The sequence below is a fragment of the Mytilus galloprovincialis genome, chromosome 1 (assembly GCF_965363235.1).
Source record: "Mytilus galloprovincialis chromosome 1, xbMytGall1.hap1.1, whole genome shotgun sequence".
NCBI lineage: Eukaryota > Metazoa > Mollusca > Bivalvia > Mytilida > Mytilidae > Mytilus > Mytilus galloprovincialis.
Genome location: NC_134838.1, coordinates 117,928,804 through 117,949,894, shown reverse-complemented (window position 1 = coordinate 117,949,894; position 21,091 = coordinate 117,928,804). Strand labels below are relative to the sequence as shown.

General features: G+C 33.2%; 3 protein-coding genes across 3 annotated transcripts in view; 2 read left to right on the top strand and 1 right to left on the bottom strand.

The window, feature by feature from the left end:
* Positions 1-21,091, bottom strand: part of LOC143054309 (eukaryotic translation elongation factor 1 epsilon-1-like) — a 228,125-nt gene that overhangs the window by 78,254 nt on the left and 128,780 nt on the right. The gene's annotated exons all lie outside the window — the stretch shown is intronic.
* Positions 167-6,580, top strand: LOC143054260 (heat shock 70 kDa protein 12A-like). The gene is made up of 4 exons (XM_076227220.1): positions 167-501; positions 3,131-3,349; positions 4,840-4,999; positions 5,360-6,580. Exons 1-4 carry the CDS (start codon positions 181-183, stop codon positions 6,496-6,498), a joined length of 1,839 nt encoding a protein of 612 aa, XP_076083335.1. The 5' UTR covers positions 167-180; the 3' UTR covers positions 6,499-6,580.
* On the top strand, positions 14,584-20,200 carry LOC143054130 (heat shock 70 kDa protein 12A-like). The gene is made up of 4 exons (XM_076227037.1): positions 14,584-14,952; positions 15,943-16,161; positions 16,929-17,088; positions 18,919-20,200. Exons 1-4 carry the CDS (start codon positions 14,650-14,652, stop codon positions 20,061-20,063), a joined length of 1,827 nt encoding a protein of 608 aa, XP_076083152.1. The 5' UTR covers positions 14,584-14,649; the 3' UTR covers positions 20,064-20,200.

Here is a 21,091-nt window from a genome sequence, read left to right as displayed (position 1 = left end):
CGTAAATCAAATAATAAGATATGTCAAATTTAAACCACTGGGGCTGTCAATCAATAAAGCTTAAGTTCAATGCTGTATATTTCAATTATTAAACTTCATGGGTGACAAATAGTATATGTAGATTATATCTTGAGACTGTAATACATCATTACAATTTAAGGAACTAGTACTTAAAGTGGGATGTCAAAAGCCAAAACAAGATTGGTTGTTGCAGCAATAGACTTCGGGAGCCACGGATCTGGTTACGCTTTCTCTTTTCGACATCAATTTGAAGCTAACCCAATTGATGTATCGTCACCAATGTGGTCCCCAGAAAGCGGGGGCGATAGTTTTTATAAGACTCCTTCTGCCATGCTGCTTGACTCCAATAAAAATTTGGTGGCTTTCGGACATGATGCAGAAGACCGCTACTCGGTTATCTGTGAAGACAATGAACAGAATGCATGGTACTATTTGAAGGGTTTCAAAATGAAATTGTATAGAGCAGTGTTGGAAGAAAAGGTAAACCGTTTGTTTTATAATCCTATTTATATTATGGAAAGGTTCTCCAATGATTGATATTAGACGGAATTCAATTTGGTTATATATGTTATCTATCAATAATCAATAAGTACTTATCTACTGTTGCTCTGATATATGTATACATGAATGGAATGATAAGTTTTTTTGTTATCGTACATATCCTCGCTTTGAAAAGCTGGAGTTATATAGTTAATTAAATTACCACCTTGAAGAGACATTTATTGTCGTAACGTGCATCTATTTGAGTACAATTTGTACCGTTTATGTACTAAAAGATTTCGTACGTCCGCTTGTTATTTTGTCCCATGTTTCGTTCGTTTTACTGTTTACTTTGGTATCTCCTACTGCAGCGCTGCTGAACCGCTTTAGGTAATACATTTTTGAGGATTTTCCTTATCAAAGTATACACACTACCAGTGCTTAATATTTGGGAATACCTATGTTGCACCCTCACCTCACAACTCCTCCTTAATCCCTTATTACTGTGGATTCATTAAATTTCGTTGGATACCAATTTTCGTGGATTTCTTGGTTACAGGTGAACCACAAAATTAAATGTTCCACGAATGAGAAATTTGCTATAGGCTTGTCAAATGCAAGTTTTCCCTTATCCACGAAAATTGGTACCCACGAAAATAAATGAATCCACAGTACAAGTTGTTAAAAATGCTCAGCAAAGCAAAGATACAAGATTTATAAAGGTGTAAGCCAGATGCGTTTCGTCTACGTAAGACTCAGCAGTTCTGTTAGAATAAAAAAGTGTTATTTTCAAATAAAGTACGAAGTTAAAGAGTGTTATTTGATTTGTGGTCGGATTATTTTGAGGGGTTTTCCCTTAGTAAATCATTGACTTACAAGAAGTTGTAATATTATGTTGTGAGCTTTGATCATAGAACCGGGTATTCTATATAGTGTATAACTGGTACCATTTCTTCTATATCTTCGTAGTTGTAGTGGTAGCAGTTGTTGCGGTAGAAAATGTTTTTTTTAAATTTGTATTAATAGAATAATTAATGACTGACATACTGTTCCGTCTTCTTGATTTTATCCAGCCCAGTCAGTATTAAATGTTACATCCAAATTGAAATCATATATGTTTGCTAAATCTGTTGTATTTGATCAAGATTCAGTCTAAGGTGAACACAGTGCAGAATCAACAGAATCATTGCATTTAAAAAGGTTTAAAAAAAATGATAAATGATACTTCTCTTAATGAAATCTTCTTAATGAGAAAAAAACATACTAGAGAAACTTAACAACCACACAGTATATAACTAGGAAAACAAGAGATATTGGATACTCATTCTTTTTTTTTATTGTAGATAGTTCATCATTAACATTCCTGTACAAATTACTTCGATTATTAATTCATTAATTACTCTATATATTACAAAGAAATAAAGCTTATATCTGCAGCTTTACTAATTTCAGTGAACTCTTTGAAATATCTGACAGTGAAATATTTTGTTACTGTCATGGACTCTTGTCATTGTAATTAGTCATAAAAATCATGATTATTTTAAAAAGTAGGCTTTTCATTTTCGTTCAAATCGATAGAAAGATGTGTTCATCAATTATCCAACTTTATTTTAAAATCTATGCAGATCTTTGCAAAGCATGGATCATGAAAAAGTTCACCTTTATTACAGAAAAAAATGCCTTTTCTTGCGAAGACACATCCCAATCAAGTATGAGTAAAAGTGGGATAGAGTATAGAAAAATCCAACTATGTAAGGTTTTCAAGTGGATTTGTTAATAAGGTATTCAATATGAAGAAGGAAGATCGACATTCTCTTCTCAGATATTGAAACACATTAGAAAATTACACGTAATGAATTCTTTTTTAATTTCGCACTATGGTTCAAGTTTAACGAATAAAGTGAATTCAGATAACTCTAAAACAGGGGCGAAAGATACCAGAGGGACAGTCAAGCACATAGATCGGAAATAAACTGACAACGCTAAAAATGAAAGACAAACAGACAAATAATAGTACACAAGACACAACATAGAAACTAAAGAACTAAGCAACAAGAAATTATTCTACTTAAAAGACCAATAAATTGTTTAATCGTGTGAATCTCACTTGTATTATTGTAAAGATCTCGTTTGCTTATATATTATACAATCTTGTGCATTTTATGAATCTGGTGATTATGTTTGAAATTGAACTGAATTGAACACTGTTTTCTTCATTACTTACGTAACCGTCAGAATTTGAATTACATGCTTTTGAATAGTACGTATTGTGCAGGATTGAAGGAGACTCTTATATTAACATTACATTATGAAAGCTATGTTAATACATTGGGTATATACAGAAATCTGTATGCATCAATACTTATTCTATTTTCACTGATATTTAAATTCCTTAAATCAAATTAAAGACTATCTTTCGAGTTCCTGATAGGTAAATTTATCGTTTAACGATTTAATACAGTGACGATTGAATACCGTTTAAATATATGATAAGCACGAACTTCTGGTAGTAATTATAAGAATTGTATCACCACAAAGCTTCCAAAAATACCTCAATTGTTCTCATGTTCAAATATGTTTTTCCTTAAATACAATAAATATACAAGTTATGTTATAAATTGCTTTTCAGGATATACGAAAAGATTTTGAAATGAAAGACATCAATGGTAAATCTATATCAGCCAAATTAGTTATAAAACTAGCCATTCAGTACCTCCGAAAACATTTACTTGACCAATTTGAAGAAAGAAATATTGGAGTTGATGCAAATGATATAGAATGGGTTATAACCGTCCCAGCTATATGGAATGATGCATGTAAACAGTTTATGAGAGATGCAGCAGAAGAAGTGAGTACCAAATGTGTCCTGTTTAAGGCATACGATACAGTTTTGATCCTGTATTTACAGTTTGATGAAAATGTCCATATAGTCTAGTTTTTGCCTGCTTAAATCAAATATGTAATAAAGAATATACCTTCATGTCCTACTTTTGGAGTTAAATGAGGTCGAAATTTTGTATATTTGCTCAAAATTCGGATTTGTGGCCGTATTTTCCCTTTCGAAAGAAAGCCATAACTTTTTTGTTTTAAAAGATAAACACAAATTGTTTTTTGTTAGATAATTTATATTTTTTGTATTTTATACGTATCCTAAAAAATTATGCATTTTTTATTCAGAAGTAACTCATGTTTATCAAATGGTCATGAATTAAGAAAAAGTCGTATATTTTTGCTGTATATTTATCAAAATTAAAAAAATTCCTCTATTTACAGTTTTATAAAATTTGGTCTACATAATCTCCCTGCAGAATGAAACAAAATGTCGTTTTAAAAAATAGGGGTCCATGCACTCGTTTTCAAATTAAATCAGTTTGAATGATAAAAAATAGTCGAAAAATGCATCTTTTCCCGATATGTCATAGTTTGACATCGCGAAAATAACATTTTACGTTAGCAACGTCATTACCTCCCCGTAACTGTATCGTATGCCCTTAATAAGAACTAAATAGCAAGCAAATGGTCCTCGTAATATGTAAGGCAAATAAGCGAGCAATTGCTTACTAGGTGGTATGTAATGGTGCTTCTGATACAAATAAAATTATGACTGTGAAGTGCTCCCATTGATTCAAAAAAAGAGAAAATGATAGTTTAAATGCATAAAGAATATATAAATCAGAATTAATAAAAGAGGAAATTACACGAACTCGATATGGAACTTGACCAGGTGAATTGACAGGGTAATCATGCAAAGTTGACACATTTGTTATCAATCCTAATTTGAAGTCATTCATCTATATAGAAAACAAGATAGGAAGCTCATCTTCTATTTGTGTGTTCTGTCCTCAATGTCACCTTAACTGCGATACAAGCACTTAATGATCTGTAGTTTTTTAGGCACATGGCATTTTCAATATATCTTTAAAACGAAAAATTAAACAACTTGGCAATACGGTTTCTATTTTATCTCTTGAGAAGATTTATTTTGAATTCTGCTACAAACCAATATAATAAGTATCCAATGAAATACCAAATATTTGTTGAAATAGTTTTTCGTCGTACTCATCAACTAAGTTGTTGATCAAAGTTCTGGCATATTAATGTCTAAGTGATTGATGCTCGCCTATGTAACTGAAAATTTCCAGGAACAAGATAGAACAAAAGCTTTAATATCACATGTTGGCAAACTTACGTTTAGGATGGAAGATCTTACTAATCACCATTGAAAATTCTGATAACTGCTATGTTTTAATATACAAAAGCTAACTATAAACAATAAACATCAAGTATACCTAGGATTACATATTGAAAATACTAACAATAAAACTGATTATCCTTCAGGCAGGTATACATGGTGATATGTTTTCCATTGTGTTCGAACCAGAAGCTGCATCTGTTTATGCCAGGCTATTGCCAGTTGAAAAATTCATAGGCGAAAACAAGTCAACTATTCTGAAGACTTTTGATCCAGGAACCAAATTCATTGTTGTAGATGCTGGAGGTAAGACCTTTTTTTACAGAGACGAGAATATTGAAAAAGAAAAATCACAGAACTCCGAGGAAATTTTAAAAAGGAAAATCCTTAACTGCCATATTCCTGATTTGGTACAGGCATTTTATTCTGAAGATGATTGTCAATTGAAAAGTATAATTCTGGTACAAGTTAGAGAGATTTCCCTGTGTTTTGTATCGTCAATGAACTACTGAATTATCAAGTTGAAATATCAAATATTGTTGAAAACATAGATCTTGATAATCTATTTTTTGTGTTTTAAATGTTCTATTCAAACAAGAATTTTAAACATAGAAGTCTTTATTGTAAAATACCAAACCGTATAATAGTTTAATTAATATATTGTAGGCGGTACAGTTGATATTTCTACTCAAGAAGTCGCACCGAATGGAGAATTAAAAATCATTCACAAAGTATGTGGAGGCTCTTGGGGTGGTGAAATGGTAAATGAGAAATATAGAATCGTTCTAACAAAGCTGGTTGGAGGTCCTGTTTTAAAACAATTTAAAAAGGAACAAGGAGCAGATTATAATGAAATGATGAGAGATTTTGAGCGTAAAAAGAAGACATATAAATTAAACAGTAAAGAAACTGTTAATACTAGATTTCCTGTTTCACTAAAAGATATTATAGCCGATTCTGAAGATAGTTCGATTGAGAGTATAATAAACGAATCGACTTTTAAAGATAAAATAAGCACAAAACGTGATAAAATGTTTATAAAACCCGATTTGTTTCTAACATTCTTCAATGAATCATGTAATCTGACAGTCGAAGAAATCAAATCTGTTCTCAACCATCCACGTTGTGAAGATGTCTCAGCTATAATGATGGTTGGTGGGTTCTCAGAGTCTGAAGTTTTACAAGATGCTGTTAAAAAAGCATTTCCAGAATTAGACGTTTTTGTTCCGGTAGATGGAGGTTTATCAGTTCTTAAAGGTGCTGTCATTTATGGACATAATCCAAACATTGTGGCTTCACGAGTATGTAACTATACATATGGTGTAAGTTTAAGTGTTCCATTCAAAACAGGGGCTCATCCTGAAAGCAAACGATATACTTGGGATAATGAAGAGTGGTGCCGCCATGTTTTTCATGTTTGTTTTAAAGCAGATCAGGATGTTAAGGTCGGGGATATTGAACAAATTGAACTGAATGACACTTTTGTCACTTCTGCCTCCCAATGTAGACGAACACATCCGCTCAGGGCAGAAATATACATTTCTGATAAGCCAGATCCAAAGTTTGTAACAGATGAAGGCTGCCAAAAACACGCCGTTATTCACGTGAAACCATCTGGAGGACAGTGGCCTGAACAGGTATTTGGGTGGGTAGAACTAAAAGTGGCGGGAACTGAAATGATTGGAACCTACGTAAATGCTACAACAAAAGAAAGGACTTCTACTAAATTTGAATTTCTACCTTCAGGTTATAAATTCACTAAAGGAGAAAAGAAAAGATTGTTTGATCCAGCGGCTTCCGAATGACCTGATTCATTTTAATGTATAAGATTTTAATTTCATATCATAAACTGTTTAAATAAAATAAAACTATTTGGTTTTGATAAAACGTTGCCAATTTTAATCCTAATAATGATAGTAGAACAGTGGAAGCTACCTGATTAAGTCTGTCAAGTAATGAAGTTCAAAGGACTTTTAAGGTAAGCATCTACTTATTATTAAAGTTGTGAATCCAATGGAGGAACGAACTTAATCTAAAAATAAGATGCGGTATAATAACCAATGAGACAATTTTCCACAAGAAATCAAATGACATAGAAAATAACAACCATATGTCACCATATGGCATTCAACAATGAGCAAATCCTTTACCACAAAGTCAGCTATAACAGGCCCCTAAATAACATTTAACAATTCAATCAAGAAAACTAACGGTATACTTTATGTAAAAAGAAATGAACAAAAACAAAAATGTTACTCAACAACAAATGACAACCACTGAATTACAGGCTCCTGACTTGGGTCATACACATACAGAATGTTGCGGAGCCACACAAGTTTGAAGGCACCAATCATCCCCCTAACCTGGGACAGCGTTGTAATAGTACAACAACAAAAAACAGTTAAAAAGGCTTAACTATCAGATGGATACAAATAGAAAAGCTTCTAACAAAAACACAGAGTGGACGTGGTAGAGTACATCTACATCCAATCAACAAAAAAAAACATTAAATACATATCTGAGAGAACTTCAAAACCCTTAACAAAAAAGATCATGCATCTAAGACATTTTGAACGTCTGTCTTGATAGATTCTCTATATAAACTGCGCTTACCTGCTTAAAGAGAAAATCCGACAAACGAGTGTATTATATAAATAGTGCTCTAGTATATCGTGTAAGCTTTGACATAAACATGATAGAGAAACACGTAGCTTACATGCCTTCTGATAGCAGAGAACTAAAATCGTATTGTAGAGCTTCTCAAAATTCGGAAACTTTGGTTTCTTTGATTTTTTTTCAAAAGACCTGGGTTTGTGCGCCTCTGAAATTATCTCATTTTTTAAAAAGACCTCTCACACCACATCTTCCTATATCTAGATTTGTGCGTCTCTGAAATCACCTACCAGATTTTTGTTTTTTAGATTTTAGTTTGCGTCAACGAAATTTATACGATATATTTGGTTTACAGTTTGATTCGTATGAAACATTGAAATAGCTAGATAATACAATTAATTATCTAATTACTATCACAGTTTGATATTAATAAGTATTGTTATTTGCATGGTTATTAATAAATGTAATATCAGTATTACAAATTAATCTTGATTCAATCCTAATTCTATCTTATTTTTGGGAAATATTTTAGAAATTCAAATGTGACGTCACTTTGTGTGGTTTTTTTTTAGAATTTCAATGTGACGTCACTTTGTGCGTTGATGTCTTTAGCTAAATCGGCTGTGTATTTTTATGTGCTGGATTAGGTTGTTTTCTGTATTGTATCTGTTTTTATTCTGTATTTAGTCACCACTTCGGTTTTATCATGTAATCTGTTATATAGTCATTTTATAAAATTTACTGTTTGCAAAAGTATAAATTATTCTAAATAATGAGGATTTTCTTATCCCAGGCAGAAACCCCTATCCGTATTGGGCACAACGTTTTGGAACTTTCGGTCCTCAGTGCTCTTCAACTTTGTACTTGTTTTGGGTTTTGAACTTTTTTCATCTGGGCGTCACTCGTTAGTCTTGTGTGGACGAAACGCACGTCTGGCGTATCAAATTTTAAACCTGGTACCTTTTGTTAGCTATTATTCGTGTTTCTCTGTCCTATATGTTCTCCCATTTATTTGTATTGTAGTCCTGTCATGTAATGTTGTCATTTTAATGTAATATTTAACATTGCCATAAAAGCTGGAGGTTTGGTATACCACAAAACCAGGTTTAACCCACCATTTTTTCTTAAAATGTCCTGTAATGTTAGGAAAATTGCCATTGTTATGTTATAGTTCGTTTCTATGTGTGTTACATTTTAATGTTGTGTTTTTGTTGTGTCGTTGTTCTCCTCTTATATTTGATGCGATTCCCTCAGGTTTAGTTTGTAACCCGGATTTGTTTTTTCTCTATCGATTTATGAGTTTCGAACAGCGGTACACTACTTTTGCCTTTATTTATCTACCAAAGACTTTTTAACATATTGGTTAAAACAGATTGAACAGATGGAATTTTGAAATAATAACAATGAGTACTTATGGGAGAAGATCAGCTTTGAAATGTTTAATGTTTTAACTATAAACAAGCATTGCAGGACCTTGATTTAGAACAATACATAAAAAATAACCCTATGCCCTATGACTGTTCCCACTCGCCGTATATTTATAGCCGGTCTGGCCACATTATTACTGGAGATCTAAACATAATTCAACATGAACATCTCGCAAAGGTAATATCTAATGGTCCTAAGTTAAGAGAACCTCAAACAAGAGGCTGTCACAACGACAGCAAACCGGATTTATTAACATTTATTTGTGTCCTGGCAATATCACAAGAACCATTACTGATGAATGGTGAAAGTGAAAATCGTCAATATCAAATTTGACCTCCATTTTGTCATCAGTATCAACATATTAAAATTTGAAAAGCTTAGATTGAAAGATTCATGAGTAAATGCAACAACGTGAATGGAAACGCCATTTTACGATCTTTCAAGAACCATAACTCCTGAACGGTAAAAGTCAAAATCGTCATTATTGAACTTGACCTCTATTTTGTCATCAGTAACATCATATTAAAATTTCAAAAGCTTTGGTTGAATGGTTCATGAGAAAATGCACGGACACGACGGGAAACACCATTTTTCAATCTTTCAAGAACCATAACTCCTGAACGGTAAAAGTCAAAATCGTCATTATTGAACTTGACCTCCATTTTGTCATCAGTAACAGCATGTTAAAATTTCGGAAGCTTTTGTAGAACAGTTCATGCATAAATGCACGGACACGACTGGAAACTCCATTTTTCAATCTTTCAAGAACCACAACTCCTGAACGGTAAAAGTCAAAATCGTCATTATTGAACTTGACCTCCATTCTGTCATCAGTAACAACATATTAAAATTTGGGAAGCTTTGGTAGAACAGTTCATGCGTAAATGCACAAACACGACTGGAAACTCCATTTTTCAATCTTTCAAGAACCATAACTCCTGAACGGTAAAAGTCAAAATCGAGCATGATTTTTGCACTCAGACTCAGGAATCAACCAATCATAATACTGGATTTGGTGTTTCGAGCACAAATTGTGTACTCCGAGTGCTTAGTCAAGTTGTATTACCAAGAACCCATGTATCTGATAAAACGTTGCATTCATAAGTTGAAAAACTGTGTGAATGATCGACCGAAGTCTGTATTCAGTTCCTGCGGACAAAGCTTCAAATAAAATTGTCTTTGTGTGTAAATTGTACTACTACGAGTGTCTTGTAAAGGAATAAGGAACAAATAAGCACCCAGGTAAAATCAAAATCCACATACAAAACATATCATTTGACAAGGATGAGATTTTGGCGAATCATAATTCCTTCATGGCTCCATGAACATTATATTGAATAGTAAATCGGTGAACTTACCTTGTCTGTATTGGATACGTAAACTTCACAAAATTTCGTACAACCAACAAAAACTAAAAAATTGTCCATTTGATTGACAAAGATAATAATGTGAAACTGTGTACTCGCGTAGTGGTATCTATAAAAACTCCGAAGAACTTCTCGAAAATTTTAAATCTCGCGGATCTTTCTCTGAAATAAGTTCATTCTAAACTTTGTCTCTTCAACCCTGTATACCACCATATCACATGTGAAATTGAAAAAGAACCTAAAAGAAATAATAATCCACAGTACCAAACGGCTTATGTTGTTAGTAGTGAACAAACAAGTAAAACATGATACACAGAGAATCAAGTTATCAGTATGCTAAGTTTCTTATTGACAACATATTTGTTGATTTGGAGGCAGACTTTTTGGGAGAGATCCGTTTGCGCCAAAACTGCGTCCTTTTGCGCCACAACTTGTTTCTCCAATGCTACGATTGCGCCACATGTTTTAAAATTACATGGATATCATTTGCGCCAAAAATAAAACATACGATTGTGCCAATTAGAAGAAAAATGACTTCCCTACTCGGACTTGGACTTGGAACCGGCAGTTGACACGACTTCCTCTGCCTCATTTTTAGACTTATACCTCGAATTTGACATAAGCGGTCATCTCAGTACCAGAATCTATGACAAACGAAACGATTTTAGTTTTGAAATTATCAATCCCCCTCCCAACACCTTAGTAGCAATACTAGTATACCAACTTCATCTACATGTAGGATATGCATTTCCCAACTCAATCGATATTCAAGAGCTTGCAGTTGCTACTAAGACTTTGTAAAACGTCACCAGTGTCTGAGCAGAAAGTTGATGAACAAAGAACGTCTCGTCCTTTTTCTAAAAAAAAGTTCATCGGAAGATACCAAGACCTTGTTGATGAATATTCCGTATCAACTAAATGATGTACAAGTACCCGACCACGTCCACTTGTTTTTTTGTCCATCTGATGAGTTAAGCCTTTTTCAACCGATTTTTATAGTTCGTTCTTATGTTGTACTGTTATACCACTGGCCCAGGTTAGGGGGAGGGTTGGAATCCCGCTAACATGTTTAACCCCGTCATATTATGTATGTATGTGCCTGTCCCAAGTCAGGAGCCTGTAATTAAGTGGTTGTCGTTTGTTTATGTGTACATATTTGTTTTTGTTTCATTTTTTGTATACGTAAATAAGGCCGTTAGTTTCTCGTTTGAATTGTTTTACAAATTGACATTTCGGGGTCTTTTATAGCTGACTATGCGGTATGGGCTTAGCTCATTGTTGATGGTCGTACGGTGACCTATAGTTGTCAATTTCTGTGTAATTTTGGTCTCTTGTGGAGAGTTGTCTCATTGATAATCACACCACATCTTCTTTTTTTTAATAAATAACACAAGATGGTCTTGGAGTATAGAGTTATGTATCTGTCTAATAACGTGAACTTAATTATAGTATTCTTTTATTTGTTTGTAAGTTATTACTTTTACTGTTTATTCTAATGCAACAACGTTTGTAACGTTCATTTTTATTGGATAACGTCACTTTCTTACATGGCATCAATTGACAATTGATGCTATGGGACGTACGCGCAAGCGCAGACGGCAGATGACAGATTTTAAATACATGTTTTAACGTTGTTTTCTGTCAGTGTCATTAGAATGGAGATAACAATATTGTATTTTAAGCTCCGACGGCATCAATTTGGGATTTGATGGTCGCAAATACCCGTTTACTGTCTCCGCTAACGCGTCGCCAGTAAACTTAATTTGCGACCATCAAATCCCCAATTGATGCCGTCGGAGCTTAAAATACAATACAGTTATCTCCTAATTCTATTTTTGGCGATATCCATTTGACGTAGCTCGGTGCGTCGTTGTGTTATTGTGCTACGGTAATTTTTTTATTCTTGTCTTTCGTTTTTGCTAATGTGCTTTGTCTATATTCCTTTTTGTTTATCTTTGTCGGTATGTTTGTTTGTTTTATAGTGATTATGAATACAAAACAGTGTTGACTGCTGTACCCCTATTTTGATAATTTTACCTATTATGTCTTTTTGTTTTATTCACACATCGTTGTCAATATAATGGAATTGTATGCGACTGTCATAGATAGCTATAAAACCAGGTTTAATCCACCATTTTCTACATAAGAAAATGCCTGTACAAATTTGAAAATATGATAGCTGTTGTCCATTCGTGAATTTATCATTTCCGTTTAGAATTTTCCATGGAGTTCGATATATTTGTTAATTTACTTTTTTCATGTATGACATTAAAGAATTATTATATAATTTTTTTGCAATCATTATGTATTGTTTTTTTGCAATAAATCTGCCATTCAGTATGCCATTTGTCGTCTTTGGTACTCGTATATGAACAAAATATTATAATCTGATCAAAAAAATAACTGCTCCTTACAGCTGTTTTCCTATATCATTATGAATAACTGTATTAAAAATAATTCCGAGAAAGCTAGTTTTTGTGCGCAAAAACTAAATAACAACACGTATAGCTTCTATAAGCTACGAGTTATTGCAAGACTGTCAGTGTAACAACTATCCAACAGAGTCCAAATGAAGCGGATTTACACAAATATAGGTCACTGTCTTGCTTTGAATAATAAGCAAAATATGTTATTGTCCGCTATAAAAGACTACGAAATAACAACATTTGAAACCATTCTAACGAAGAAAAAAAATTTTTACGATAAAAAAAATTATAAAAAACAAATTCGACAGGCATTAACCAACGAAAACCAATATAGTATATGCTCCTGATTTGGGACAGGCACAGATTGAAAGTAGCCGGGTGAAAAATTTTAGTCCGAAATCAACTCTCCCTCCGTGGTGTAGTGGTAGTGCATCGGACTACTAACACAAGGGTTCCTGGCTCGATCCCCAAAAAAATCCGGGGAGAAATTTCAGGGATTGCATTTTCGGCTCTCCCTTGACAGCATTTGCGAGTATGGTCTTGAGGAAACGATGATAGTCCGTCGGAAGGGGACGATAAATGGCTGACCCGTGTTAAGAGAGAGCCATATCTTTTGCACGTAAAAGACACCCTTGAAGATTTTCGAAAAACAGTCTAATGCCGCTGCAAGGCACCACTTGCACCTGCAAAGTGGAAAGGGATTGATATAAGTTGCAATAACTTGTTTCCCAATCCACTATAAATGAATATATTTAAACTGACTCAATGTTATTTGTCAAAGGAACAAAAGACCTTGTGATTCTTCCCTATAACATTGGTTAGACCTGTTGCTTTTCTTACCCACCTATGTTTTGTTGTTAATTATAAACATTTCTCAACGGAAGGAGAGCAACCGTGTACACGGAAATGGCACATAATTGATAGAATCCCTATTTAAACATTTGGTTGAGACAGATTTTTCTGATAAAGATAACAAAAAATTGATATGAAAGGATATACGAATACTAGTACGTACGGCGCGGTACGTTTTCATTTCAATTTTCTGGACATTCGTAGTTTATAATTAACCAAAAAAATTAGAATCAGAATAAAGAAATATAACTCTGATATTTAATTTGCATTTAACTTCCTTATTTGATGTTTTTTAAAACAAAATGTTTAAATCCATCAAGTTACCTAATCAAAATAGTATAAAAGAAGTAAGTAATGAAACTGATTAGCATTCAATCATTAATTCAGGAAAAATTAGAAAAAATGGACTATTGTAAAATAGAAACGCTCTAAAGTTAAAAAGTAGTTTGTACAAAGGTATATAGTTTATGTATTTACAACAAAAAAAAAGAGATGCGATAGGATTGTCAAAGATCAATGACCAAATGACAAGATGGTAAACAACAGTATATTAGGTCACCAATCTTTCATCAACAATGAGTAACACATATGTCGTACAGTTATAAGCCATAAAAGGAATCAGCAGGAAAATATGAAAAAATTCAAAACCGGTGGACTAATTTATGCTAAAAATAACAAACGAAAAACAAATTATTTAGACTACAGCTTACAGCAAGTTTGTAATTGTAATATGATAGAGGTAATTGTAATAAAATAGTAAAAATTGTTACCACTAGATCTTTGAAAACAGATGCATTGTGATTATCTCACATCATCGCCCATTGTCTTTAGAAAGGTTTGTTTTCATTAATATTGCACTTATATTACGGTATACTCAACAATAAAGTAGTTCGACCTTGTATAGAGTTAATATAATACGTCGAAATTATTTTGTGATTGTCATGAAAGAGACTCAAATGCATGTTGTGTTAATGCGGAAGACATTTAAATCGATAGTTTGAATAAAAAACCAATCTCACGCTGCAACAAAAATGGAATATTATGTTAGGTTAACAGTGCATAGCGAAACAAGCCTCGGCAGAAAGGAAGATGTTTAAATTCATTTTTAGAAAATGAATCGATATAGGCTTATTCCTTGTCAACTTTCATTAAAAATTTAAACTACAAACGCTTTCATTATATACTGAATAGTCCCCTAAATATAATACGACCGACATGACATGTTTTAATGTAAATCGATAATAAATTATTAAATCATTCAGAAACAGAAATGGAATCCGACAATACAGTATTAGTGGTTGGGATAGATTTCGGGACTTCTGGATCAGGATATGCATTTTCATTCAGACACGAATACAAGAACGATCCTTTGAATATTTCAACATATTCTTGGACAGGGTCTGCTTATAAAACACCGTCAAGTATCCTCATAAAACCAGATCAAACGTTTGATTCCTTCGGAGACGAGGCTGAAGAGAAGTATAAAGACTTGTGCGAAAATGGATCGGCCAGAGAATGGTTTTTTCTTCACGGATTCAAAATGCAGCTATATAAAGCTGTAGAGAACGGTCAGGTGGGTTGTACTCATTAGTAAGAATTAGTACTCAACTATAACAATGCCAATGTCTTTGTAATTCGACTGTTACGTTTGTAATTGCGCCGTTCTGATAGTGCTATGAGCTCTTTTGTCTGGGTTGCTTTCGGACAATGAGCAACACCGGTCTAAAAATCAATTTGCGGACAAAGAGTACCTTGGCAATCGACTGTTAATGTAACTAATGAATGGCAAGCTATAAACAACTATTGGATGGAGAGGTGGCACCAATACCACATCTTCATATATCTGTTTTATGCATATTTCTTTTCTCAATCAAATGTTGACTCATGAAAGACTGGTAATTCGCAGTTGCGATGATCAAGTGGCATTTAAGCAAAAAAAAACTAAGTTGCCAATAATTTGTTGCACAGTTTGTGATGCTTTATTCAACAGATGATGCGAATGATAGACAATTGATGTACCCCTATTTTCGACCTTATGTGTCAATTTTTTTTATACACAACTTATTTAATCATGGGATGTTTTAGACATGCTAGAGCTTAAAAATTTAAAATATAGGCACATATATTTTTTGAAGACCGTGTTAGTTTTCAAATGTCTTTTGATATTTTTCTCTCTGTTTAATTAAAATAATGAGATGTGGAAATATTGCGGCAGATTGCCAATGAGACAACTATCCGCGAAAGTTGCAATGAAGTGGATGCAAGCAATTATAAGTATCCGTATAGCCCTTAGCAATGAGAAAAGCCCTTATCGTATAGTCGGCTATAAAAAGGACCCGACATTTATCACGATTCCTTTCTCACCTAACCTTTTAGCCTTTATTTTACAATATGTCTGCAACCGTTGTTGGAAAACCAAACAAGTGAAAACTTTTAAAACTTGAAAGGTGGATTTTTTTTATTGGAATAGTTATCCCGTCACACATAAAATTAATAACCTAACTGTGGCAAACAAAACTGTAGCACCATTATTAACTGTCCGTCGTACATATTTCTTACACAGGATGTGCGACAGGACATACTTATGAAAGATATTACCGGGAAAAAGATTTCAGGCAAATTAGTTTTGTCTTATGCCATTGGTTACTTGAGGAAGCACGTGATTGACCAGCTTGAACACAGAAATACTGGGGTACCAGAGGAATACATTACTTGGGTAATCACTGTTCCAGCTATATGGGATGATGCATGTAAACAATTCATGAAACAGTCAGCCCAAAAGGTATGTAGAACACGCAACTTTAAACCAAAACCTGATATTTAACTTTTTAAAAGATGAAAGCAGGTATTATGTAAATCGATTAAGAAGAGACAAACCAAGGTACCAAACAAACAACAGAAGGAATCGCATGATCTCAGAAAGGAACACAACAGGGAAGGCGTCCTCCGCCATCTATTCATCATCTGTCATTCAAATCAATATTTACTAATCAATTAAAATGGCATAATCGGGGGAAAGAACACAATTTATAAGATCCTCTGACAGATCATACGACTTTACCGGTATCCAAACATCTAAAACCGCAAAAACATGAACCACCGACACATTGTGTGGTGAATATAAAAGAATATGTTGTTTCGATTTCTTCCTCCCTTCTCGGAAAGATCTTATTTTGTGTAAGAAGCACACTCCTGTTAATTATGTCCGTATCGTGTGAACATGATAAAACCATTGAAATAACAAAATTAAAAAAAGTTCACGGAAGATGGTACAGAAAATTAATACTAGATAAAATTAATTCAATTCCATAAAGATCTAGAATGAACTGAAATGCTCAGAAGGATACGTGGACAATACTGTTCCACTTGTGTGACATCTTTTATACTGTATATAGACGGTGACAAGAATTTCAAATTACGACGAACGATATTTATTTTAATTATCAAGAAAAATCATTTGAAATCAAAATTATAAATATTTTAAGATTTCAAAAAAAAAAAAAAAATATTTCAAAAGATTCTTTTTGTACTTTTTATTTTCTATTGTAGGCCGGTATTCATTTAGAGAAATTTTCATTGGTCTATGAACCAGAAGCTGCTTCTATTTATGCCAAAAGTTTGCCTCTAGAAAGAGTTGCTGGTGATGATAACACAATTTCATTGAAGAACTTTGACCCTGGGAAAAAATTTATAGTTGTAGATGGTGGAGGTTTGTGCTTTTTCTAATCAACTTTAAATAAATTAAGATAAGACGGGAAAATGTGATTATACTTACACAGGAATGTATGTTCATTCGACATTTTTAAATAATTGATATTTTCAATATGCACCTCAATTTTTTTCAACTAATTGGGTTTTCCCCCCTCCGATCGGTGGCAAACGTATGATTAATGTCGACCAAGGGAAAATATGTCCTTTCATGTCTATCATTGACAATTAGCTAGTAAAAATATTGACATTTTACAGGTTGTTAAATGTACTTTTTTAAATCAATTATAGTATCTATATCGTAAATATTTTCTTTCTTGTATTGAAAATGATATACGAACAATGTGTCATTTTCGTGCAGATCCATTTTTTTTAAGTTTTAAACTTCAATTATGCATCAGAGAATATATAACTCAATTATAAACTTTAGTATGGCGTTCATTATCACTGAACTAGTATATATATATATATATATATATCTATATTATTAATTCGTATATTTTAACAAATTTGATTCGTTTAGGGATAGTCACATGTTAAACTATATTTTCGAAGGTAGAGAGAAAACGGCGGATAGCAAAAAGCATATTGCACAGAGCATATTGGTGTCATACCACCAATTACTCCCTCAAATTTAGAACGTATGTGAAAGTAGGCCTACTCGGACAAAAAAAAGTGCATTTGATGTCATTGTTCACCTAAACTAACTAACAAATTTGCAGAAATGAAAGTTTTGTTGAAAGAGAAATATATTAAGACCATTTTGAGCCAAAATTTACCTGTCTATGAGTTTGCATTAAAAATTGAGGATTAATGCGCTCCATAGTATACTAATTTAAGATTTCCAGAAAACCAGTGGTTATTTTTAGTGGTACCTCCTTTCGGAAGCTCTCTGCTTTCTTATATGATTTTGAATGTATGTTGAAAATTGGCATGCAGAAAGGTGACACCTGTACAATTCAGGATATACCTAGTTTCTATGAAGTTAAACTTAAGGTAAAATATTTAGAAAGCTGTGAAAATTGCAAAATTTGGTTGAACAGATAGGGACTTTTAATTGGTGGTATGACACCTATTGCACGGTTATTTTTAGAATATCTTAAAACCGATTTACTTTGTGACGTCATGTAATGAATTTCATGATCGTTAAACGTTTTGAAACAAATGATATCTGTGATCGATTATTTGACGAAAAAAGTCTTCAAATACCCAAGATGTCAAACAAACAAACAAAATAATTAAATAACAACTAATATGTTGTTATTGTCAAGGAGACAATATGATGTATAAAATTCAAACAAAATCAAATGACGATTTTGATACAAATATACATAATGGTCTGAAATTAATAATATAACAAATATAGCCTTTGTATGAGGTCAATACAGGATATATCGACCCAAAGAAGTATATCGACCTCGGACTTCGTCCTCAGTCAATATACTTCTTTCAGGTCAATATATCCTTGTATCATGTGTATCGACCTCATACAAAGGCTATATTTGTATAATATATATGTATTTATGGGCCAGCTGAAGGACGCCTCCGGGTGCGGAAATTTCTCGCTGCATTGAAGACCTATTGGTGACCTTCTGCTGTTGTCTGTTATATGGTCGGGTTGTTGTCTCTTTGACACATTCCCCATTTCCATTCTCAATTTTATTACTATAAGACACTTAAATGTTTTTAATTTTGCTAGGTTAAATTAAAAAGTTCATCAGAAAAGTGGAAGTAACAGAATTTTCCTCTGCTAGTTTGCTGGGGCTTCTTTATTCCTCCTATTCTTCACTGTAATGCATTCCTTATGAAAAAAAACTTATTTAAATTTTAGGTGGAACAATTGACATATCAGCCCAAAAAGTGGAAGAAAATGGCGGTCTTTCTATTATACATAGGGCTTGTGGTGGGCCGTATGGCGGTGAATTTATTAACCAAGAATACAGACGACTGCTCACGAAAATATGTGGTGGAGAAGTTCTTCGTCAATTTAAGGAAAACCATATCTATGATTATACAGATATGATGAAAAACTTTGAAACCAAAAAGAAAACATTTGTAGGTAAAAATGTCGTTGTAAGATTACCAGTTACATTGTGTGATATTCTTTCCGAAACAACCGGCTGCAGTTTTTCAGATTTAGTGCAAGACGGTAGCATGAAAGAAAATTTGAGCACAAAAAGAGACAAGTTAATTATCACAGAAAAAATATTTCTTAGCTTTTTTGCTGAATCGATCAAATGTATAGTTGAGGAAATAACAAAGGTTTTAAAAGATCCACAGTGTTCTGGAGTCTCAACCATTATGATGGTTGGGGGGTTTTCTGAGTCAGAAATAATACGTGTTCGAATAAAAGAAGCATTCCCTGACAAAGAAGTATTCATTCCGCAACAGGGAGGACAGGCTGTTCTTCAAGGGGCAGTACTTTACGGTCATAATCCAAGAATAGTTTCATCGCGTACTTGTAATTATACTTACGGGGTGGCTGTGACAGCTCCGTTTCAACACGACGTCCATGATCCCACAAAATTATTTATTGACAATGAGGAAGAAATGTGTGACGATATTTTTCATAAGTGTTACACCATTGACGAACAAGTTGATATGGGAGAGAGACGAAGTATATCTTTAACCTATAATTATGTAGATGAAATCAAACAAGAAAAAAGAAAAGAAGATGGCAGAGTAGAAATATACATTTCTGAAACCCAAAATCCAACGTATGTTACAGACCAAGGAACAACATTGCATGCAGTTATACATGTACCGCCACCTGGTGGATTATGGCCACCAATTTCTCATGGTAGAGTTGAACTAGAGAGAGGAGGAACTGAGATGATTGGTACTTATATTGATAAGATCACTGGGGCAAGGACATCTACCAAATTTGAATTTCTTCCAAAACAGGAAAACGAGTTTCGACGAAGATTATACGATCCGCAAAATGTTTTGCAGCAGTCTGACGACTTGGATAGTTAGTTGTATCATTTATCATGCAAAACAGATCAATATTAGAGACATTGTAACTCACAGCAATTAAAAAAAATAACATTTATTCAATTTGCTTCAAAGTATACAAACAACTAATTTGTTCTGATCTATAGTCGAAGATTGGTCTGACGTCTGATGACTCCCCAGTTAACTTGCTTGGGTAGTGGGACTAATGTCCCAAAAGTTTCATTTTGTGAGTTATTTAATGCATTCACAACTTGACTATACTTTGAAAATTTGGATAAAGGTTAATATCATGAAACGTTGCTTCTAAAATTTATCATGCCAACCATTGTTTTTTTCAGTATTGTAAGTTAACTAATTCACGTCCTTTTATTTTCCATTTACAAGTAGTTCCTACAAAGTAATCTTCAATGTGTTTCAATTAAATCTCAATTACCCAGATCAATTTAAATCACCACTTAATATTTTGCATTTGTTATAATCATTTACATATTTGAGAGACGCTAACATCTTTCGTTGAATATGCTACATTGTACAATTACAACATCATTAAAGATTTTAATATGTCACGTTTTATAACAGTATATGGGTTTGTTGGATACAACAGCTTTGATACAGTTTGAGCTTATTTCAAAAGAGGCGAATATTCCAATTGTTCAGTCAAAAACCATTACAAATGAAAGACAGACTGCGCCATGACTAAATACGCACTATTGATAAACATCGCTACAATCAGTAACGGGTTTAGTAGCAGTCACTTGACATTTGACACCTATTTGGTGTTCAGAATACATATTTGTAACTTTGTTAAAAATAATCATCTCTTAGTCTTTTATATTTTGATAAACTAGATGTCGTCTTTTACACTCAGTTTTGGTGGGATTCGATTTGCTTAGTTTTTAGTTTCTTTGTTTTGTACGCTTTTGTCTGTTTTCTGTTTTTTGTTCTATAATAATTGTTCTTTTTTTTTTTTTTGCCATGATGTTGTCGGTATATTTTATGAGTTTGAATGTCCCTTTGGTATTGTTCGAATCCCTTTTAGTACCGCTGTT